The sequence below is a fragment of the Dreissena polymorpha genome, chromosome 4, assembly GCF_020536995.1.
Source record: "Dreissena polymorpha isolate Duluth1 chromosome 4, UMN_Dpol_1.0, whole genome shotgun sequence".
Lineage (NCBI taxonomy): Eukaryota > Metazoa > Mollusca > Bivalvia > Myida > Dreissenidae > Dreissena > Dreissena polymorpha.
In genome coordinates, this window is record NC_068358.1 from 135,578,599 (window position 1) to 135,604,130 (window position 25,532).

The following is a 25,532-nucleotide window of genomic DNA, read 5'->3' on the forward strand; positions in this document are numbered from 1 at the left end:
ACAAACAAAAAATGTCCATACCTGTACAAGTTCTTAGTTACATAACTGAAAATGAATAGCTAATTGCACTATGTGATTATGACCTTGTATTTCAGATAGTACATGTTTTTATGTATTTTAAGTATACAAATTGTATCAAGGTACCTTTCAGTTTAGAAGAAAAAAAGAAAACAAAACTGTTTACAAGGCATCTCTTAGTTCATAGGCTGTTTTATTGTGTGCAGCCTTTTCTTGAAAGTAAAAGGTGAAGATCATCCACTCAAGATGCTAGAAATTGATTACATAGTGTATATTATGAAAGATTAACCATATATTATATTTCTGTAATATTATTGAAGCAGTTCAATAAATTAATATGAATTTTGTGTCACAAATATATCAGCTCAACAAGATTCTGTATATAGCACATTTTGAGGAGTCACATTTGTCAAGATTATTTAGTAAATACAATAACACTTGTATAAAATAATCTTGTTTAAAGATTTGTTTTGATTAGTCATGAGTACATATTTTAGTCATGAAAGTTATAAAATAGGCCTATTGGTATTTATTTAGTATTAAATTTACCCCCCAAAAAAGGATCACCTATTTATTTGAATAGGTGATCTATGGGGAAATATATATAATATATATATATATATATATATATATATATATATATATATATATATATATATATATATATATATATATATACACATATATAGTACAATATTATTATAAAAAAAAATTTATGTTCACCAATGAATGAATAAACCCATATGCGACATAGATGGTTTGTAGGGATAAGATTCATAGTGTATATCATTGTATTATAGTAATATTCATACAATTAAAGATAATAATAATGTATATCATTGTATAATAGTAATACTCATACAATTAAAGATAAACAGTTAGACAAAGTATTTGAAAAAGACAACAACTATTGTATTTCATCGCATAACAGTTATACGCATACAATTAAAGATAACAACTATTGTATATCATCGTATAACAGTTATACTCATACAATTAAAGATAAACAGATGAACAAAAGTATTTGGAAAAGACAACAACTACTGTATATCATTGTATAATATAGTAGTACTCATACAATTAAAGATAAACAGTTGAACAAAAGTATTTGAAAAAGACAACAGCTACTGTATATCATTGTATAATAGTAGTACTCATACAATTAAAGATTGGATATTGGTTTCACTACATCGTCTGGGAGGGTCGGATAGGGGAACTTCTGCGGCGGCTCTGCTAATCCAGCGAGTACCGTCATCCCTCGAGTCGGACGTCCTCTCCCGCTGACTTCACTGACTCCCAGAACTTGGAGGAATTGCACAGCGGAATGGCTATTTTCCTTAGTCGGATAGTGGTTTTAATACATCGCATGAAAAGGGACAAGAGCAGCGGGGCAGCGGTGTTGGCAGCGTACAGGACGGTCGGATGGACCTGAGGCAAAGATTCAGACCAAGATTTCGAGGGGGTGGCCCTATGAAGATATACAGATGTCTTAGGGACGGCGGTACTCAGGACGCTTAAAGTGCATGGGAAACCGTTCCGGTGTTCAGGTAGACGGCTTGTGCTCTAGAGATGCCTGTAAGGCGGCGCAGCGCACGAGGAGAGGGAAGAGTATCTGTGTAAGTTGTCAGCACATCATTGGCGGAGTAACAATGTCCTTTTAAGGGAAACCAGATAGGATTTGTTCTAAAATTATCTTTCATTGCCCATTAAGGTCCGAATGGCCACATTGCACTGGTCTATTTGAATCAAAATCATTTATTTTGCCTACTTTAGCTCAAAATTAAATACTAAAAGGTCACATGAGCAGGTCTGCACATTACGTAATCGTGAAGACGCATCGATGACCTATAAATATACTTCTGAATTACACACACCTACTGGGTAGAACATGCAGTCGGCGTCTCTTTAAAGGAGATTTTAAGAGCGCTTTCACAATAAGGATCGCACTAATCCCTCGGGTTTTCAGTTAAAAGCTGATTTCTTCCGTTGAGCTGCTTCGGATGTGAAACTTTTTTTGTGATCATTTTCATCGATCTATGACTTTTCTATGTCATTTTTTATCTGACTTTCGGCAATTGCTATAGTATTTTAAAGAACGCATAAAGGCTTCAAAACTGACATGTGCTCCTGTTTATTCCAATAAATACAATATATGCTCCGATAACGATTTTAGCACATATATGCAGCACGTAAACATGATAACATATGCAATCATAGTTATGATGTGTTTTGAATTATTTAAAAAAAATAAAGAATTGCGAAATAATTTTTACGAAGATTACATCATTTTGATGGTAAACTCTTTTAAGAAAATGGTAATTACCAGACACTTGAAAGATATTGGCAAATATGCCTGACCATAAAAACAAGATTACAAAATAACCTGTTTTTAGTATATCCTTACATAAACATACAAACGAATCTAGCCACTATCAACACACATACAATTTATGGTCAATATGAGTAAAATTACAGCTAAAAAATAATAACACAACTTGGGTATTGTCAACGTCTGCGTACTATAAAATTTGTATCAAATAAGATACAGTTTGAGAAAATATTTGCTCATTAAAAACAGTCTCAATCTTGAAGCCGGCAAAACATACCATTTTGAGTCTTTGTGGTTAACTTTTTTTTCAATTTAATAATATTGCCTGACAATATGTATGCTCAATTTCAAAGCAAAACAAAAGCAAAAATATAATTACTAATGTGCACAAGATTTTCAGTACATGTACTTGGGGAAACAATCATGTAAAACAATGAACAGTCTTCCAACACCTACTTACCCGCGCGACGAAAACAGTGATTTAAGTACAATGTTTGTGGGGGTTTAACACTGAGATTTAGTTTATAGGTAGCCCATACAATTTTATGTTTAAACAACGAGTGCAAACTGTTTCTTATTGCTTTGCCATTGAACATACGACGCGTAGAATAAACGGTGTCATAAACAGCCTTAAAATGAAACTGTATGTGTGTAATCGAAACTATCATAATGCTATATTTTTATCCTATTCTGTTTTCTTTGTGTTTGTCTTTTTATTTAAAAAAATAACCAAGATAAATTTGATGAGAGATGTCTTTGAAAACACTTGATCGAAATGACGTCGTAATTTGATTTGGAATTTCATAGATACACAACCTGTTACTGCACAGTCGAATAATTTAGTATGTTAAAAAGGAATATTTTCTGGTAAATATTTTATAGTGTTAAAGACACAATCGATGCAAATTGATAACTTACTTATCATTACATTTAAAATACACCGTTTTGTTTTCAAGCACACGAAGACAACGTTCTGTATTAGTTGAATCATTCCACAAACGTGTTACATTTGTATCATTTCAGCAGCTGGCTATAACATTTGTAGTTGATTTTTTAATTGATTAATAGGATTGTTAATAATAGAAACTATAATGCTTTTTTCGATCTACAATTTCAGATTAAATGAAATTGGCGTAATGCGCAATTTCCCAAGGCAATATAAGGTCATTCTGATATTGAATTCTACAGTAAGATATTCCGTACAGAGTATACAAGAACTGCCCCAAGATCTTGCTACGGTTGTGGAAGCTTATAAAGGTTGTTTGGAGGAAAGGAGAGCTTTGCAGAGAATGGCTGAAGGCAGAGGGATGTTTTATTCCTAAAGAAGAGGATTCGTCAAACCTTGGTCAATTCAGGACTATCTCTTTGCTGAACGTGGAAGGGAAGATACTCCTCGCTGTCCTTTCAAAAAGAATGACCTCTTATTTGCTTCAAAACAAGTACATAGATACAGCTGTGCAGAAAGGAGGAGTACCCGGTGTATCTGGGTGCATCGAGCATACCAGTGTCATCACCCAAATCATCAAGGAAGCACGCGAGAACAAAGGAGACATCGCAGTGATCTGGCTTGACCTAGCAAATGCATATGGTTCTGTTCCGCATCAGATGATACAAAAGACTCTACAATTGTATCATGTACCCGTTCGATTTCGGCAGATGTTGCGGCACTATTTCGACGGCTTCATCATGAGATTTTCAACCAGGGCAATAACCACTGACTGGCAGAGACTTGAAGTAGGAGTCATTACCGGGTGCACAATTTCAGTGGTGCTGTTCGCAGCAGCCATGAATCTGATAGTGAAGTCAGCGGAGAAGCCATCAAGAGGACCCAAAATGACTTCGGGGTGTATCCAACCACCAACGAGGGCATTTATGGACGATATGACTATTACAGCAAAGTCGTACGTCGAGGGAAGGTGGATGCTGCAAGACATTGGCGAACTTATCGAGTGGGCCAGAATGAAGTTCAAACCCCAGAAATCAAGGAGCATGGTTTTGAGGAAAGGAAAGATTCAAGAGAGTGCAAGATATAGAATCAAAGATCAGCTCATCCCTACTGTTAAGGAGCAACCAGTGAAGTGCCTCGGGAAGTGGTTTCGAGACTCACTCAATGATAAACAGAGTATCAATGACACGGTAGTGCAAATGGAGAACTGGTTGAAAGATGTGGACAAGTGTGGTCTGCCAGGAAAATTCAAGGCCTGGATTTACCAACATGGCATCCTACCACGCCTATTGTGGCCGCTGCTTGTGTACAGTGTACCGTCATCAACAGTGGAAGCAATGGAGAGGACAATAAATTCATTCCTCAGGAGGTGGATGGGGGTGCCAAAGAGTTTCACCAGCCTCGGTTTGTACTGCACAGGCAGCAAGCTGCAGATACCTCTCAGATCACTGACGGAGAAATACAAGGTCACAAAGGCTCAGAAAGTCATTATGCTACGAGACAGTAGAGATGAGAAGGTTAGAGAAGCAGGAGTGCAGGTCAACACCGGGAGAAAGTGGAGGGCTGACAAGGCAGTTGAAGAGGCTGAGGCTCGTCTTCGGCACAGCGACATTGTCGGTAATGTTGCACACGGGCGACTAGGCTTCGGATGCGTCCCCCGTTCGCAGTGGAGCAAAGCCAGTGCAAAAGACCGACGCACCCAAGTGCAGGAAGAGATTCGCCGAATGGAGGAAGAATCCAGGCTCACCAGAGCTGTTACCCTACGGAAACAGGGAAAATGGCTGAACTGGGAGGGAGTACCCCAGAGAAAGCTTACATGGAATGCGATCTGGACCATGGAAAGCGACAGACTTAGTTTCTTGCTCAAGTCTGTCTACGACATGCTGCCAAGTCCAACAAACCTAGTGACTTGGGGTCTTGCCGAAAAGCCAGATTGCAAGCTCTGTGGAAGACCAGCGAATCTGGAGCATGTCCTGAGCTCATGCAGGACAGCCCTGTCTGATGGTCGATACAGATGGCGTCACGACAGGGTTCTTGCTTCAATCGCCGATCATCTAGATCAAGCACGAAAAGCGCAGAAGACGACCAACAAAGGCCCCTCATTCATTTCCTTTGTCAGAGCCGGAGAAGAAGGGGCAAAGGCCAAACGCGCATGTGGGATTCTTGGAACGGCAACAGATTGGAGAATGGAAGCAGACTTGAAGAAACAGCTCAAGTTTCCACAGGAGATCACCGTGACAAACCAGAGACCCGACATAGTACTGTGGTCAGCTGCATCAAAACAGGTTGTGATGGTGGAGCTCACAGTACCATGGGAGGAGCGGATTGAAGAGAGCTTCGAACGGAAGCGCGAAAAGTACCAGGCCCTCACAGATACCTGCACAGAGAAAGGCTGGAAGGCATGGTGTTTTCCAGTGGAGGTGGGCTGCAGAGGTTTCCCAGCACAATCACTGTGGCGCACTTTCAGCAGACTGGGGGTTACAGGACAGGCCCGGAAACGGGCCATATCGGTTGTTGCACGTGAAACGGAGTCTGCTTCCTTGTGGCTATGGCGGAAGAGAGAGGAGAAGTGGATAGGGGGACACAGGGCTGTCGACCAGGGACTGGCCACCGAGACCTGGCAGATGTGGAAGTGTAGCGGAGGCTTACTATCTCCTGGCCGGAAATTGATCACTTCCGGTCGGCACACCATAGGAGGACGTAGTGGGACAGTGCCGAAACGTCCGATGAATATGGACCCACCTGATGAAGGAGATAGTAGCAGCATCACGGCTGTATCTGACAACTTCATTAATATTGTGCGAACTGTCGTTTGTAAAGTGCACGATAAAGCCGTCCGTCTGAAATGTGATTTTGAGATAACCAACAGTACTGCAAATATAATGTTAACACTTGGTAAACATAACAATTGTATGTAATAAAGTATTCTGCAAGATCGTCGTGCGTGTTTTTTTAATCAAAGAGAGATACGTTTTCTCTCAGACTGACGTATTTTTCATGTGTTATTTTATCCATACATATTTCAATTCGTCCGTATGTGTCAGATATAGATATTTTCAAAATAAATTAATGCACCCTAACAAGTTTAGAAAATCAGCTTTTATTGGGATTTGTTTCATCACTTCTTCCCTATTTTCCATACAAGGTCCTAATTATTGTGCATATTCATATTTTCAAAACACTGAGTGATTTTTTTCTGGTTTTTATAACAAGAGTAACAGGTCGAATTTTCCGTTCAATTGTAATATTTCATAATAATATACTTAGCATTGCTAATAGTTGTTTTATGTTAACAATCTCCAAACGATTGTACTATGGTGTAAAAATGAGGTGCATATTACAGTCGTTTTCTTTTCATGTGTTTACAAAGTTACATTATCATTTCATTTGAACATTTCGAAAGATTGTATTACTCCGTGGAATGCTATTGTGATAGCAGTCGCCTGATATTTTACATCAGCGGAAAAAGAGGAATATGTGTGTTTTTAATGATATTGTCATTACCTTTGCTATATGGCGGGAGCGATACGGCCTTGCATACTCACATCATAGTCCTTCACCAGTACACCAAGGTTCGTTCGTTCTAGAGTCTTCCCCTTTGAGAAAATGTTGTATCAAGGTTGTATGATTTGTCATTTAATAATTTTATATTTGGTGGACTAAGAGATAGACATGCGGATAACCGAAGAACGAAATCGACAGACATACATGTGGGACACATATATAAAGAACATTATGTGAGTTTGGGATAAAGATCAAGTTTAGTATGCGAGCCTAAGAACAATGGTAGCGCGAGGTTTGTCAATAAATAAAATAACATAAAATCATAAAAATAAAACATACAAAGAAACGTAGTCCACAACGCGGTGATTATATAAACACATAAACACATTTAAGTATTAATCGTGCCTATAATTTTTACGCGAGTACTACATACAAATGCTTCATGCTTACAATACATTCGACGGCAGCTTTGAATTATTTAGCAAATAACCCACTTCAATAGGTTGCCGAGGCGTAATCGATATGGTGTCCGCCTAGCGACCGAGGAGTCACGGGTTTGATCCCAACTGTGTGAGTGTTATTTATATCTCACCCATTGACACCAAGTACTGGTTCTAGTCCCAGGAAACGGACTCGAGAACGTTCCAAATACACATGTATGTAAAATAATGTATCGTTATCAATAAGGTTTATGACTCCCATGTTGACAAGATCTTAGTGGTGCAGAATTATTCGGGCCAAGCTTTAATGAAAATGTATCAAATTTCAGTTTACTCACTTCTGCATACTGTTTGCACAATTATTAGTCTTTTATTTTTTTTATAGTTACTCTACAGCTGATTTAATCAACCTTATTCGTTTATATACAAAGTGTAATTGCTAATTTATTGCAATTTTACACCGAACACGAGCGCTAATTTCGTGATTTTAGGCATCGTAAAAATGTGTTGTTTTGTTACATCATTATGCATGTTTATCGAATCAATATTTTTATGTTTCATATCATTATTTTTAGTTGATTCAATTACTTTAACATTTCTGTATTCACTTAATTGACTGCTTTAGTTCAAAACATGTGCATATATATTGCACAAAACAAACGTATGTATCCGAAGTTTCACAATAAAATAGCAACGGCCTAAATCGCCAATTACAGACTGATTGACAGTAGCGCAGCGCAAAATCCCTTCGGGAAATATCTGGTCACACTCATGCATATATGCTCTACTGATTTATGACCCATATAGTATTTATTGTAGACAGAAAAGCGCCTTGTATGATATTTTTCACAAATAAATGTGTTAAAAGCTTACTCTTTTATTTCATGTAAAAATGCTTAGTGATCTTAATCCATAAAACATGATTTAATCTTTATCAACTTACACATGGTTCAGCACATGTTGTAATTTTTAAATTGGTCAACATTGACATTATCAGGGAAATTGTTAAGTAAATGCAAACACAAATCATAAACGTCATATTTCCCCATTCGTAGATCCTGAACGTTGAGTTCCTGATGTATTAAAAAAAGCATATTTATCTGTTCATGCATGTTCATTTTGGGAAGAGGTACATGATGAATATGTATGTTGCTAAACTTATAGAATATGTCTTAAATTCATGGGCACATTATATAATCACTGATTAAATCATGCCTATTGGAACATTGGTCGTCATTTGTTATATACGTTATTTATGTATGTGCCGTTCAGCAGTATAGTGTGGCTGCAACAGTTTTCCAGATATATTACCATTTATAAACCATTTATAATGCCCGGGATAACATTAATTACGTGTGTGTGTGTTTTGATGGTCGCATTTTTGAACATTGTTTGATGCCTTATGTTCATCAAAGGGGAATGACAAAAGATTTAACATCGCGAAGGTCTTTATATCAATGCCCTCAAACACTAACATTCAAGTAATGTTGTTTATGTGTAAATTTTCGCATAAATTGCATCTTTTTTCAATATATATATATATATATATATATATATATATAAATATATATATATATATCAAAAAGCTGTTTATATGCTTTAATATTTGACTTTTAAGAGAACACATATGACAATTATTCAATTAAACAAAAAAAACTAAACAAATGTATTTCAATAATGGACACTGTTGATGAATTTCAGTCAACGTGTTTAAAATCAAACATTTAAAATGTATATTTATATTTTGATATTGTAATACGTAGCACGAAAAGAACATACTAGTATGAATGACGAAATAATTATTGGATGCTTAAAATAGGTATATAAAAATGTTGCCCATGGTTTGAGAGTCTCGACTTTATAATTAACTAACCAGGAACTCGGTGGCTGAAGCATACATTCAACTGTCAAACGTTTGTGATGAAGCACAAATCTTAACAAAATACAGCGACGTAATAAATCAACTGTCTGCTAGATTTCATTTACAGTAAGATAAGTTAGAAAATCATGAATCAGAACACCCCATTAACTGCAACTGGGCGAAGATCTGAGTTATTTGACTAGTGATTACCAGTACGTGTATAACGTATTATTAGTAAACTCCTAAAAAATATGGTAAATATTATAAAAGTAAAATAGTGGAAGTTAAAATGCTTTTCGACTGTTGTGAGACACACATTGAATACGTTAAAAAAAATCACACTCAGAAAAAATACATTTCGTTGGAAGAAGATTTTCCAAAAAATTTGTTATCAGCATGCTTCAATGACTTATAAATATAAATGGTGATTGTTGTGTTGGTAAATGTAACATATTTCTATTGTGAGAGCTCAACAAAAGCAAATCAGATACTTGTTTATCCGGCAAAAAAACTGGCAGCGTTTACGGATAGTGGCGTTTTTTATTTCATATAATAAGAATGGATAACATGACAGTTGAATTTATAATTTCTATATGAAACTGACATTCGCGATCGCCATTAGGTTGGGCACAATAATATAAATTAAAAATTATTTACCATAAACAATCCAGTTTCATATAACGCTATTTCTTTAAACTGGACGCAGATTGAGAGAACAGAACAAGACGGTAAATTATATTAACTGTATTCTTGTTCACTGGAATATTTCATCAATATTGCTAGAAGTTGACAAGATTGCTGCCACAGGCCATAGTAAGTGTGATGCAGATTCTGACATATAACAAATATGTTCAATCACACGCAGGATTAAGTTATTGTTCAACTAGGAAGCTAATTACCGCTGCTAGGCTATGTAGAAGCTTATGCACTGATGATTTTCATCGGAATGTGACTCTCATGTATCAATGTTGATGTAACTTACAGAAGGTGATTAAGTTTTTGGCATGGGGCGAAGCCCCAAGGTCATAGTAATGTTACAAATTTCTGAGCCTATCTGAATTGGCTGGCTGCCAAAATCCAGATTTCCAAAAGTCCGATTTACCACGTAATTAATGCGCAATAACATTAGTTCTTCGCAGATCTCAATAACCCGTCTTGTAAATACAGAACATCACTATATAACATAACAATGTCATAAACAGTGTAAAAAATATTATTGAAGTAAAATTGCTAAGCATTGGCTACGACATAGTTTTTATTGTTCAAATATTCATGCGAAAATATGTTCCTCACTTGACGGTCCAGGCCGAAAAGATACGAGTGTTTACGGAGACAGTAAGAATAAAAAATTTCTGAGACATTTTTGAAGACATAATATTTGATACTAATAAAAACTTATTTAAAATATTGTTGTTTTATTTTGCGTTAACAAGACATTTCAGAAAAAAGAAAATGGAAAAAAATTATTCACGATTAATTTCTGAAATAGACGAAGTAACCGGATATGGTATTTCATTGCGCAGATCGAGAGCGCAAATCGAGCGCGAAAAGGTTTACGTGAGACAAATAATACAATCTGTACACCGTTCTTTATTCGAGAAAGTAGATTTTCTTTTGTATACACATTGCAAAGGAAGTATGAGTGGTTTCTTGATCTGTTAATTATGTAATAAAACGCTATTTTAGGCTATTGAAAGTGATTTATTTGACGCCAACAATAACAGTTTTTGCGGCCATGTTGTTGGTGGTGATGTTGTTGTATACCTTCACCGCCTATGTAGAATAACCTCTACCAGATCTGTTGAGTTAAACAAAAGATTATCGTTCCCACCACCACTATCGTGTAGTCCTGAACCGTCTTTGTACACATGAGTATATACATAAATATTGTCTTTTTTACAGTCTCTGAGCTTCTGCACTCAACCGCTAGGATCAAGCACACTAAATCTAACCTCAGGCCTTTAGTGCCTACAGTGCTTATATTTTGAAAGAAATCGTCAAGGCTATCAAAATGAATTACGTTCCTGTTTATTCTATTGATTTTATATTCAGATCTAAATCATTAAACGTGTCTATGTATATTTTAACACGTTGATACGGTAGTAAAACATTAATAATTATTGTATGCATCATTTTTTTATAAAACAAGGCTTAATGCATATATGACATGACTTAAACAAATATGCATAAAGTTTAAGAACATTTGAAATACAAAACAGCTATCTGCAGCCTGGTTAACTTATATCAAGGTTACATTAACTAGAAAGCTGGTCATAAGAAGTATTACTGATAAATGTGTCTCGGCAAGGAAATGAAAGAGAAAATAACGGCGAAAACAGGAATAGCTGTAACGAATTAGAATCAATATCTTAATATAGACACCAACACATGCACACATTGAACACAAATATAGAACTTAGTCGGTATAAGGTAACTTAACGTGAACCTTATAATAATAGCAAAATTTGGATTATGTCAATTTCTAAAACAATTGACGTATTTTTATTGACACTTTGTTTAGTGTGTTCCTTAAAACAATAAGGTTGCTCATTATTTACTGATAAATTGTGTTCAATCATAGTAGGCAGCGTGTGTACATGCCCAACAACCTAAAGAACAAGAACTTCAGGCAGAAAGTCATTGTACATTATGAAAAGTCACCCAACGTCAGCATTTATATGTGCCATAGCTGTGCGTTACATGGAACGTGTGTGTTTTTTAACCACTTAATATAAAAAATATAGCGTACCTTTACAATGTAATGTTAAACAACGATTGCTTACAGAAAAATATGTTAAATATCGTAGTATTAAACGTATATTTAATAACAAATGCTAAATTCTAATCTGCATTTATCTAAACGTTAAATCTTGAATGCCACAGGCTTAAACTGAAATTACCAAATACCACTTGATCAATACTAGATCGATAATATAAATTAATTCGCAGTAACGCATCGAATACCCACGTGCTTTTCGGGAAAGACAATTTTCTACGTAGTGTGGTGTCACTCCCGTCCTGTTAGATTGTGACAATTTTCCAAGGCTCTTAACGAGCCGATTCGTCATGACCATAGTTTTAGCATCGGCTCATACCACTTTATCGAACAATATTAGTAGTCGGCTTTATTATAGTTTATAGTTTTTCAAGTCGATTCGCATATGGTCGCTGCTATAGGTGCATGGGGTATAAACAAAACCATAGTTCTCTGCGCCTTATCATCTATGACGAAGTAGTTGGCTACTGAAATAATATCATTAAGGCACAATGCCTCGCAATATCATTTGAACTTACTACGGCGTTCTCTCATAAGCTCTAAAGTTGTCGCGGTTAGTTGATAGTATACAAGCGTCACAGTGGGAATGTTTTTAAAAAGATTGCAGTGCCAACCATATAACAAAACCTACAGACGGTCACTCGGGCAGGTTGGACTGTACATTTTGTCCATGTCGCGTCGCCAAACAACATTGGCATATGTATTTTTAGTAGGTTTTAAATCGATGTAAGGAAATGAAAGAGATTTGGTAAAACATGTGTGCTATCAAACCAAGCGGAAATAATTGTAAACAATAACATTGTGCAATAAAAGACCCATTATTTCGCGACAGCTCTTGCAAAATGCACGGAACAGTATTTTTTTCGTCATGAGGTCGTTATTATTATCACGTGTTGCTAGAGGAAGTGCAACAGAACAATCTGGCAAACGCGTTTCATCTTGTAAAGGGAAATACAATTTTTCACACAGCACAATAACAAGCGTTGACAAAGCCATACGAATTTCAGTGTCAATGCCAGCGGTGTATGAGCTTTCTTTGCTTCATAGTTTTCCAACAAGCAAACACTGATATCTCAGACGAACCATTACCACACACATTTGGCGTTTTGTAGTTTTAAGTTGGTCGCGTTAGCGGCCGACTTAATGTACAGAGCATGTTTTGGAAATCAGTATGTGCTTAGCTAGCTTAGCTACGCTAAGGACTGTAACTCACTATGCTATGAACGATTACCGATGCCTGTCAGCAATGCAGGCGACGAATGCTTAGGCGCGTCTGCTATACTACTGCAGTGGATGTATTTACCAGCTTGTATGTCGGCATTGGCCAGTCTATTGTGTATCATTGAAATCTGTACATATAGGCTGCTTTCAGGGAAAACTTGGCTACATGCATGTCAAATAAGATTAGCCTGTGTACACTGTGTACATTTATGTGGAGTATACTCATCGACAAAGTAATTTGTGTAAACAATAGACTCTCAACTCTCTATGAGCTGCCACTATAAACCCGTGTATCTTATTTATATATTGAGTTCATTGTGTACGTTCCACACATTACACAGACGCTTGACTTCAGATGGAATTTAATTTAATATAATATTGGTGATGAACATTGTGTGTCATTTTGTCTTTTCCGGCTGAGATTTTTTATGCAAGAATGTCTTAATGTAAAAATGTTTGAATACTATATTTGCAAACCACCAATCAAAATTCCGACCATGTTTAAGTAAACCATAACATATATTGCTGAAGTGAGCTCCGAAGTTTTTAACAATACCTTATGTGTTGATATCAATTTAAACTGATACAACAACATTCACGTTGATTTTGTCAAGGTGGTGTTTTCAATTATGTTTTTCTCCATATTGTATTGTCATTTAGACGTCTAACAAACATAACGACATCGTGTAAACCTTCGAGGCATGTAGTGATTCATTTTCTTGAAAGATTGGCGACTCGATATTAATTAAAGGTTAAAAAAGCAATAACATAAAGCAGAAAAGTAAATTGAAACAATAAATTTACAAAAATAAACCCGTCTTTTATTGCGTTAAAAAATAACACATAGCAACAACATATAGCAGAAAGGTCAATAGGAAAAATAAAAAATATATATATACAGTTTACAAATATACACGCGTGTTTGATTACGTTAACACATAACTAAAGTAGACAGTTCTAAATTCATGCTATTACTGGTACGTCTAGGACGATTGTAAGGACGCGACTAAGTTAAATATTAATGTGTCCGATAAACGTTAATGAGGGAAAAGTGGTAACAACATTTAATGTTCAGTCCGAAAATCTTCATGAATGACATAGAGAATAATCATGAATAAGTTTGTTAATGGAGAATTTGACCTGCTCTCGTGCTGCCTTTTTTTCTAGAAATAGAGACTGAGATGTGGGCCGACAATCCTCATTTTTGTAAAACAATTAACGATAATCTAATAGCGCTTCCTCATGTATCTCCTTTCTGTCAACTTTTGACAGAAAGCCACCTATAAAAGAGAATTATTTAGCTGAAAACAGATTGGATTTTTTACCGTTTAATTCTCAAACCCGAGTTTATGTCAAGACGTTGTGTCGTGTGAAGGAAAAGACAGTATTTGACAATGACCCGAAGCACTGTCGATATTAATTGTAAGACTTGTGCTGTTGTGGAAGGTCGCAGAGGATGTGCAGTGTTTCTTTATACTTCAGTCATTTGCCAATGCTGCTGATACGGTAAGAGAGTATAACTTTAAATAAAATTTAAATACGAATATTTACGTACTTCATTAACGGTTTTTTGCATTAAATAAATTGCAGAAATTATATATCGAACACGTGTCACTGGATTAATTACTGTTAATTGAAATTCCGTCACGCAAAATTATATCTCTAGTAAGTATATAACATGGTTGTTTTAAAAAATAAATATTTGTAAAAATCTGGTTAATTAGTACGTAAAGATTTCTTTAAGTTAACAATACTACAAAGCATTTCAAAAATGGCATCTGTTTGATCAAGAGAAACAAATATTAAAACGGTTAATTTGTTAACGTTGCATGGTTGAACTTAATAATGAATTCTATTTCGTCAGTTTCAATCACTATTGCAAAAAGTGTAAACTAATGTATAAACATACAAGAAACAAAATAGAAACCCAAACGCATCGAATAAAACAAACAAACACAACCTTAATGCATTATTTGTGTTATGTTTGTTTATGTTATGTTGATAACTGTTCAGTTTAACTATATAATTTTTATGAACCAAAATAACGTCTAGTGCAGACAAAATTGCATCTTTCTCACATAAAATATAAACATTGTATTAAAATAATACATCTACTGTTATTTTACTTACTGATTTTTTAACAATTGTTTCTATTTTTAAATAGTTGCAACTTTAACAATTAATAAAATACTTCATTTGCTATTATTATGCCCCTAATGAAAAATATTAAACAAATAAAGTTATAATGTGTTAAAAGCCTATAAACACTAAAAAATCAACGAATATTTCGTAGAATCATTACAACAATTAGTCTAACAAATAAAACAAATCAATGTTCCTTATAGCAATAGCCAAATATTCAACGCTAGATGTGGTCCTGTAACAAAGCTTTAACGCGATACAAAATGCTCGCTTTTAATTTATTTTTGTCACAATATATTAATGTGAATGTCCTGCTACGATATCCAACATTTACAAGTGAACGCGAGATTTGCATTGGAAAGTTTCGGAAGCTAGACGTAGTTGTCATGATTATAAAAAAAATTAACACAAGCATGCACCTGTTTGTACCATCACGACTGTGGTATTTTTGGTGCTGACACTCATTTACAAAACGGCTATAAATGTTCCTTAATCAGTTGCACAAACAGGATGATAACATTATCTGAAATAATATGCCGTAGTCAACTATAATTTAAAGTGTTATTAAAAGTGCAAGAGCTTTTCATCATATCGATCGTAATTAATAAATGTATACATGTTGTATTCGGTAAAACTGATAAATTGCTAATCTCCGCAAACAAATGACATCCCGGTTGTTTCGATTGCTTTCACTAAACGTTTTATAAGAAATATATATAATTGCGTTTTGTAAGGCTTTTTCAATGTCTGTGTGTATTAATAGCCTCATTTGGCGGTAATTCCAATAAACTGAATCTCTTCCATCAATCATGGTGTGTGTATGAGCCGTTGTGGCCTTGTGGATGTCACAATGAAGATTTTAGACGATATTGCTATGTCAAGTGCACAGGTACTTGAAAAAAATGTTTGGTCCTTATATATATAATAAGAGTAAAGGTACCCAATGATGATTTCACAGGTGTATTGAATAACACAATATAACAGCATAAAAGATCAAACAATGCACACATATGTCGTTGTGGTTGCCAGCAGGAAGCGTCCATCTATGATAAAACACCTTTTATTTGATGAAAATCGTCCAAGTATGTCCAAAACAGCCAAAAGTTTCACAAATAGCACCCCAAAATCAAAGTGTGTAATTCCTGACGTCCAGCTGTCACTAATGAATGAAGGTGATTTTCGGTCGATTGTTCACAATTAAACAAGAACTTTGCTATTAACTCCACGTGCGTTTGTCATTTACTCAGTTTGCCATCGAACTACGGCGTTCTTAAGACCAGTTGAACGGTAAAAAGTCGGAAATTCAGAAGAAACAACACATTTAGTGTACTTTCACTTTCACGCCCATCATTTTGAGGCAGAAATCGGTGTTACGGACAGAAGACGTTTCCATTGGTCGAAAATAAAATTGGTAAACTTGTTCTATAATTTACGACTTATTCAACCAATCGATAACAAGATAAAAATTTACCGCGTTCCATAAATAAAATGGATTCAGTTTGCACATAAAATATAATATTTGGTGTATTTTCTACTTTTTCTGAGTATTTTTGTTGTGCCGTTACCAAAGAACGCCGTAGTTCGATGGCAAACTGAGTAAATGACAAACGCACGTGGAGTTTATAGCAAAGTTCTTGTTTAATTGTGAACAATCAAAGTTCATCCTTGTCTTCAACACTATGGTGACAACAAATAATACATGGATGATGAAGTAATTAATAAGTATTATACTTTGTATTATTTTTTTAATTTAGAACATTGACTATTTTCTGTTCTCTGTGCTTGTCTGGCAAACATGGCGAAAAACGGTCACAATTTACAGGCCAGACTGGCCTATGAGGAGAAATAATTTACAGGCCAGTTGTTAATTTCACATGCCTCAATTTTAAGTGTTTTATCCTGGAGGGACATTACATAGTTAATTCAAAAAGGGAATGTTAACATGCGGTTGATTTATGAAAGGGCAAAAATAGTGTGAACAGCCTGATTTGAAGAAATAAATGTGTTTTTTTCAGTTTGGGAAAACTATTTACACATATAAGCATACACAATTGAATTTTGATGATGTATTAAAGACAGATTTCAGAGAGAGTTATGTACAAAAACAATATTTTCATCTTGATGATATAAATTTATTAATAATTTGTTATGCTATTTTCGCAGAGATAAATTTTAAAAAGAAAAATAACGATGAAGACTGACAAATATTGCATGTTATATTGAATATAATTTCAATAAATTGTGGACAAGTATGTGGTCTCCATTCTGTGATGTTTTATTGATGTGTTCGTAGAAGCTTGCTTATAAGTAATCAGTTATTTATGTATTTTTTATCATTGCAGATCTTCGAAAATGCATGTTGCCAATCCTGGTGCAACCTGAGCTTACCAAGTTTACATCTTACTGTCAGTTTGGATATTGTGTAGATGATAATATTGACAATATATTGTGTTGTGATTGACTTTTGTTAACAGATACAGTGTTTTAATCCAGACATAACACATCATTTTTCATCAAGGAATAACAAAAATACAATTTGATTGATATGCATGAATTTGTAGTACATAATATCAACAATGTGTATCTTATGTTTTTTTTAACAGTCTGCCATCCATAAGTAAACATATTAAGCATGTTAAGTATGTTTATGGAATATTATGTATACATTATTGTTGTTTCTGCAAACTAAGTCAGATACATGAAAATCTGTTTTATGATTAATAATGAAAAACTCACTCATAGTGATCTCACGATAAAATATTCTGTCAAGTATGATAAATATATTGTATTGTATGCCTGGTATGGGTTCTAAAAATAAAATCACAAATACTGTTGTAGTTCATACTGACATCTCGATATGTGATGTAAACACATGTAATCATGTTATCTATACATGTATATTATTTTTACCGGTAAACAAACATTGTGGAGTGTAATGTTCAATCTATGATGATGTGTGCCATTAAATATGTCTTGCTGATTGCTATAATTTTGTTTAAGTTAAAAATCATGTTTTTGAACCTCTACATATGAAATCAGTGAATTTTGTTTTCTTTCTACACTTATGCTAAGTTTTATAATATATTAACTATACATATATTGTTGATTACACATAGCATGTATATGCAATTGAAAATGCACTGTTTCCATAGCAACTGTAAAGTAACTTAATTAAATTTGTCTTATTTTATCAATTGTTTAATAAGATAGAATTGCTAAATAAAAACATGTCTGGCAGTATAGATGCAAAACACAAATTGTATCATGAGCAGGTATTCATTTTAGTTTCAAATTTGTAGCTATACAAACTGTTCAATTTCTGAATACACGCCTATTTCAAGAAAATGTGCAAACATTTTTTTTAGTAATTAACATATTTATGATGTTCCATATTTGTCTAGGGCAATTTTTTTGTTTTGCTGTTATGATTTTGTCTTAAATTATTTAAAATGGTAATGCATATAAAAAAGAACATGTTTGTTTCCATGGCAACCACGAGTATTTATGATTTATAATACTTCAATTAATTCTGTATTTTGTTATCTATTATGTACATCGACATATGCGAATAATGGAGTTATTATCAACTCGAACTGATCAACATAACATGTACTGATACTTATTGAATTAAGGCGTCATTTGATACTTATTGAAGTAAGACGTCATTTCATTCAAAATGGTGCTATTTGGCGTTTATGACATGAAACATAAAAAATGACATAACTTCGTAATTTTTAGGAATTGGATGCTCAAATTTCAGATTTTGATTTGTCAGATATAGCACTTTCATAATATATGCCTAACTAAAAAAGTCATTTTTTGACAAGATGGGTCAAAATCTCGTTCCCAGCCACATATTATTTTCGCAAACATAATGATAAATCCCGAATGTTGTTTACATGTCGTGACGTCATTTGACGTTGCAACGTCATTTCAGCAAAATAACAAAATGCGATTGGTCAAAAAACGAAAACTAAGCCAATGAAAACGCCTAAAAAGTATATTACACATGTATAAGATAAAATATATGTAACTGTTATATTTCATGGTAAACATGGTATAGCATGTGATAAATAGGTTTTTGTGTGGCATAAAATTAAACATGATATTAATTTTAGTCATAAATTGTATGTACACCAATGAAGGGAATAGCTACTTTGGCGTGCGGAAACGAATAATGCACTAAAGTAGAAAACAGCAAACAACGTTATCGGTTGATTTGTAATGGTGACTTAAAAACCACAGGTGGTTAGCGTGTGGCTATGATATTAATTAGTGAAAATATCATTTTGAATGAAAAATAATCAAATTATAACAAAACATATTTTTCTCTGAAAAAAATACAACATGTTTTCATTATCAAATATATATATATAACAAGATATTCAACTCAAAAGCACCGTAAACAGGGTGCATCGTTTAGAACAGCCATAACTTCATCAATTGTGCAGCGATTTCCATGAGCCTGGTCTTATTTAACGCAGAAACGAATTTTCTTTCTGGAAATGTACATAATTATATTGTTGTATTTTCTACAAATGCTGTGTCAATTTTTTAGGAATAACACGATGCACAACTCGCGTGACCTACTCGTCAACGATCGGACCCGATTAATGAATGAAATCGTCAGAAGTAAAGACACAATTTCGCATCGTTCCAATGAAATCTGTGTTTAAAACGTCGGCCGATTAAAATGTAGGTAAACAAAGGTTCCAACGGCGCTGGACAGTTAGACGTGATGCATAGTGTAACGGCGAGAACGGTTAGAATATTTTCATACGCTTTATTGAATTATGGTGGTTCCTAGGTCCGTGAACTTTGCAGGGAAATGCCCTTTACTCTGTGAAGAGTTCAGTCTTTGATCGTGTCTAATCGTTGACGAGTAGGTCACGCGAGTTGTGTATCGTGTTATTTCTTAAAAATTGACCCAGCATTTGTTAACATTTTGACCCTTACAATTGTAAGTATTGTTTTTCGAAGTTTAAACTTCATTCGAATTATCTCATTCACATATATTTGTTCAATATTATTTATGTAGAAGAGAAAATATTTTTTAATGTGATAAGTTACGACAGGGTAAAATAATGATCAACACAAGCATTTTATCGGCAACTATTTATACAAACGAAAATACAATTAAAACTTAAATTCCTGATGACGCAATTAATGGTTTTATGTTATACATTTAATTTATGTATATTATTCTCTTTTGTGTGTGCACTTTAGTTTTATCCCATCATCAGAAGTGCATGGTCGAAATAAATCACTGTGGAATATATTTTCCTTTATTTCGGCAATGCTGAAATATAGCAGTCACGCGCGACGGACTCTTATATCAGTCATGGTCATATTACTCGGAATCAGCTATAAAATAATCAGTTTGAGTAAAATCGAATCATATTCAACAAAACAAACAATTTGATACCAAGAAACACAAAATGCAACACAAAAAGCAATAAAACATTTTTTACAAATATTAAGTGCGCGTACTCATGACGCCATTATTAACACGTCAAACGACAAAAGTCATATTCTTTCCCGCTAAAGCTGCAGTATTTAGTGTTTTTTTATTATTTCTTTAAAATGAGGGACATAGAAGTATGATAAACAGAAAAACAGGTTAGTGCCTGATCTTCTTGTAATATATTAGACTCGGCACGAATAAAATAAAAATAAAAATGTTTTCTTAAAATAACTTTCGGATTTTCCGTGTAGTTCTATTTTCTTATTCTATTTTTTTTTAATAGTTGACCACTAAGAAAATTGATGGGATAAATAGAATACTAGGTCGGTGCCGAATAAAGCTTATTTTGCTCGGCCCGAAAATCTGAACCACTCGCCACAAGCACGAACAAAACCATACATGTATTCATATTGAAGTGAAGTTATAAGTTTAATTTTTCATATTAGCTTCGACTGTTTACTCGCATTACATGTCCATATATTTTGCACGCAATTCACTGAATTATTTTAATGTATATGTGAGTTTCTAAAAAGAATAGCAACGACCTTAATCGCGCCGTTCCACTGGAAAGGCAATAGCATATCGAAGAATCCCTGAGAAATATCCGGTTTCACACAAATACATCTGAGCTACTGATCATTTAACGTTTTCGTAAGTATAGCCAACATAATAGTACACTGCTCAACATTGTTACGACATAAGTATATGCGTTTGAAATTTTTACAGATAAGACACTAACCGTTTTAAGGTTCGCGTTGATATGTTGAAAACATACCCAAAACTGTTGTTTAAATTGCGTATATATACTAGTTTTTCTCGTGATGTATGAATATTTGTTTTATACAGATTGACACATGCACTTTGAGAAACGATGTCTTAAATTATAAGCAACATTACAAACACTTTTAGTAGAATCATTCATAGAAATAATTAAAATCATATTCGTGATTAGTGTCCATATTATGTTCATGCACCTTGAGAATTTCTTGGGGTAATCTTGCGACGAACAAGATGGCGACATCATGCCGAAAAAGTATTTTTCGCCGTTTGATCCACTTTTTTACTTTTGTTTAATTTTTTAATGCCTCTTAATGTCTCGCCACATCAGTAAGAACGTGATTAGCGTTATTTCGTATTAATATTCGCGTTATACATCGCTTTTACTTGCTACGAATTTTTATAGCGGGAGCTGTAATTTTGTGAGCCCGCTAAGAAATTTCGTAGCGAGTAATGTCGAGATATGGAGCGAATATCTATATTTAAACAAAATCACATTCTTGCTGATATAGATGGAAAGTGAGCGGCATACAAAATGATAAAAGTAAGAATGGGTATACTATACAACGTCGAAAAATACAGTAACGTCGAATATTGACCTCTTGTAGACCATCATATGATTACTCCCTGGAGTATATGTAGAATTTAAAATTCACAATTTAATTTTAAAAGCGTTTTATAGTTGGCATGATAAAGAATATTACAGTTATGTGTAAACATGATCAGGAGTGTGCCATACAGTTACGCAAATCTCACGCACATCCCTGCTTTATTAACACTAAATAGAACATCGGTAGTCTAAAAATTGCTAGTTCGTTATTTATATTTGTGATCTTCGACACATTTTCATGGAAACGATACTCACAGGAGGGGAATATGTTACAATAATATTTCACAAAGCCGTTTAGAATGCACTAACTAATGTTGTTAATTGTCATACTTAAATCATGAATTAGCAGCCAAGGTGCTGAATCCATGCATTGGGAACAACACGTTGTCGTTGGAAATGTAATATCCCTCTGATATAATTGTCTGCTATGCTCTTGTCGTATAGTTGTTAACAATATTGTCGAAGTACTTCACAACATAAATATGCCTTTACATTTATGCTCATTTCTTCGGTAAAAATTATCGATTTATTTTTTCAAACAGCTGATGCAATTATATGTTATTCCAGATAAAAGGCTTCGACAGCTTTAGTGGCTGCTCATTTATCACTGCAATCGGCTTAATTATATTACACTATAAAAACGGACATCAATAATGGAACAATTACCACTGTTGTGAGTAAGATCAATTCGGAAGGTTAATGGTTTCATTAGGCAGACAGTGGCGTGACAATACTTATCAAAGGGTATCGACACCGTGATCATCAACGCGTAGGTCATACAAATACATGCTCTCAAACAATAACGTAATATTGGTTCGGTGTAAATATATCGTAATAAATTGCATACATACTTTTCACATATATTAATGTGGCCAATACGAGAGTGAACATAAATTGGAGTATTTTTATGGGTGGCTTCATGTATTTTAAATAGTGTCAATTAACTGTTTGAATAGAAAATAGTTTGCAATAGTGCAAAATATCACGAATTTAACATGGTTTCGTGATAACTGATATCATAGCTTTATGTGTATGGCTTACGGCTTCATAATAAGTGCGAAAGGCCCACTCAGTCGAAATATTTGCGACCTGTCAAACGTTAATTATAAAGAAAAAGAAGGCACCCACATAATAGGCCTTTTAAATCAACTGGCAACTTGATTTCATTTACAATAAACCGAATTAGTATAACGAGAAACAACCGACACTATATACATTTAGTGAAAGTGGTCAAATATCTTAATCGTTTGAGCAGTGGTAGACAATATAACCTATTGATAGTAAGCTACTTCTTTATTTTAAACAAGGGAAAACATAAACACAAGTTTGCTTGTTGAGGTTCTACGACATTGACTACTTTGAAAACAAAAACTTAAACAAACGCTGACATCATTTCAATATATCAAATATTGTTCAAATGTTAGCTGTTTGTAAATATAAATTGAAAGTAATTACAATAAATGAAAATATATATACCAATAACAGTTTAGACCAAACTAACGCAGTATATTAACATAAAATGCATAAACAAAATAGTTTCTCCGTTACTTTCTTTAACCATGCGTAGTTGACTATTTTTTTCTCTTTGAGATGCAGGTTACTTATTTATATGTTTTTTTGTAAAAACAGCCAAACTGGGCAAACGTTCATGGTGCTATATAAACGTTAACGGACAGCCTGTGTATGACAAGCCTCGGTCAGGAGCTGGAGCGTGCACGTCGCGACCAGGGCGAGAGTCACACGCAGAAGATTTTCTTGAAGACTTCTACGAAGAATCGCTAAGCGGAATGGTAATTGTCCTTAGGTGGATATTGATTTCACTACATCGTCTTAGGAGTGTATGATAGGGGAACTTTTGCGGCGGCTATTGGAAGAACTTGGAAGGATCGCCAAGCGGAATGGTCATTTGCCTAAGTCGGATAGTGGTTTCACTACATCTCCGGAAGAGGGCAGGAGCAGCGGGGCAGCGGAGTTGGCAGCGTACAGGACGGACGGGGCGGACCTGGAGCAGAGATTCAGACCAAGATTTCGAAGAGGTGGCCCTAGAAAGATATTGGAAGTGTCCCAGGACAGCGGTACTCAATGTGCTTTACGTGCTGGGAAAACCGTTCCGGTATTCAGGTCGACGGCTTGTGACGTCTAGACATGCCAGTAAGGCGGCACAGCGCTCGAGGAGCAGCAATGTGCTTTTAAAGGGATCATTTCGCGTTTTGGTAAATTGAAAAATTAACAAAAAATGTTTCAGATTCGCAAATCTTCGTCTTAGTTATGATATTTAATACGAAACAGTAATACTGAACATCTGCCATGCTTTTAAATATATATAATATGCATGTTTTGAAGATTGGAACAAAATCCATGGAAATTAAAAAGCGTTCCAACGCGAAACGATTGAATAATTTGGAGAGATCTATTGTTGTCATATTTTGTGACACTACGAGGATTTATCCCATTTTCACCGCGACATTGACGGTATAACACGTTGTGGAATATACTTGCTTGTATTCAACACTGTGGAATATACCTGTCGCGTGCACGGACTACTTTTTAAATGACGTCATGCGATATGCGCGTATATTAGGTCGATATTGTTTGGTTCATTGATCGAATTTTAAGGTCACCCATTAGAAGAAAACGTGCATATTTTGCAGAAAAAAATATATATTACATATTCGCCAAAAGAAATGTTGAAATAAAATATAAAATTACACGATTTTTGTTTTGTTATTTTTTTATTTATATTTACTTAACCACTGAATGATTTTTCATAAGAAACAAAGTCGACAAAACTTAAGCTTCAAAATTATACGACCTTCTACCTTTAAATCTAGTCATATGACATAATTTTTCGCCATCCGTATAATGAATCAGCTGATTGATGGCGTCATAAAATGACATACTTATTGCGTCGTTTTCCCCATTTTTTTGACGATTTATTATAAACGCGACTTATTTCACATGTTTTCTACACGAACTGTATGTCGACATATCTGAATTGTCAATTGATCACATTTTCCTTATTTCGTGCAATGTGCATTGTTTATAACCAAAGCATATACTGTTGACATTTAACTTAAATATTAAGAATGTACAACAAGCCATACACATATCGAACAGTTCATGAATAATCTGCTATGTTTGCTCTCCTATTGAATTCACGTTAGGCATAGAGCTGTGTAAAGTATAAGATGGTAAAAATAGCACCACACTGGAATTGGGAACGTCCCACTTTGTACACGGGTATTTTCAACTCATTTATCTGTTGTGTACTGGAATGTTTTCCATTCTTTGTGTATTAATTATTAAATTATTTTCTCGTACAATAAGGGCATTTACCATAAATAAATAAAACATTGTGCAAGTTTTAACATAATTATGTTTGTATGCAGAAATCTGCAAATGCAACCGAGTTTACCAACGGCTATTATTAGAAATAGAGAATAC

At 34.5% G+C, this 25,532-nt stretch overlaps 1 protein-coding gene across 1 annotated transcript; it reads left to right on the forward strand.

The window, feature by feature from the left end:
- The first annotated feature begins 1,587 nt into the window (after nucleotides 1-1,587).
- LOC127878819 (uncharacterized) lies at nucleotides 1,588-24,231 on the forward strand. Its single transcript, XM_052425345.1, has 4 exons — nucleotides 1,588-1,634; nucleotides 3,553-6,107; nucleotides 23,718-23,878; nucleotides 23,923-24,231. The coding sequence occupies exons 1-4, from the start codon at nucleotides 1,588-1,590 to the stop codon at nucleotides 24,229-24,231; spliced, it is 3,072 nt and encodes a 1,023-aa protein (XP_052281305.1).
- Nucleotides 24,232-25,532: the final 1,301 nt, after the last annotated feature.

Excerpts from the sequence above, each read along its gene's own strand:
- LOC127878819 (XM_052425345.1), top strand. The coding sequence starts at position 1,588 with ATGCCTGTAAGGCGGCGCAGCGCACGAGGAGAGGGAAGAGTATCTGT. Across the intron at positions 1,635-3,552 it reads GGAGAGGGAAGAGTATCTGT|AGTATACAAGAACTGCCCCA; the intron begins GTAAGTTGTCAG and ends TATTCCGTACAG. Across the intron at positions 6,108-23,717 it reads TATTGTGCGAACTGTCGTTT|CCAAACTGGGCAAACGTTCA; the intron begins GTAAAGTGCACG and ends TTGTAAAAACAG.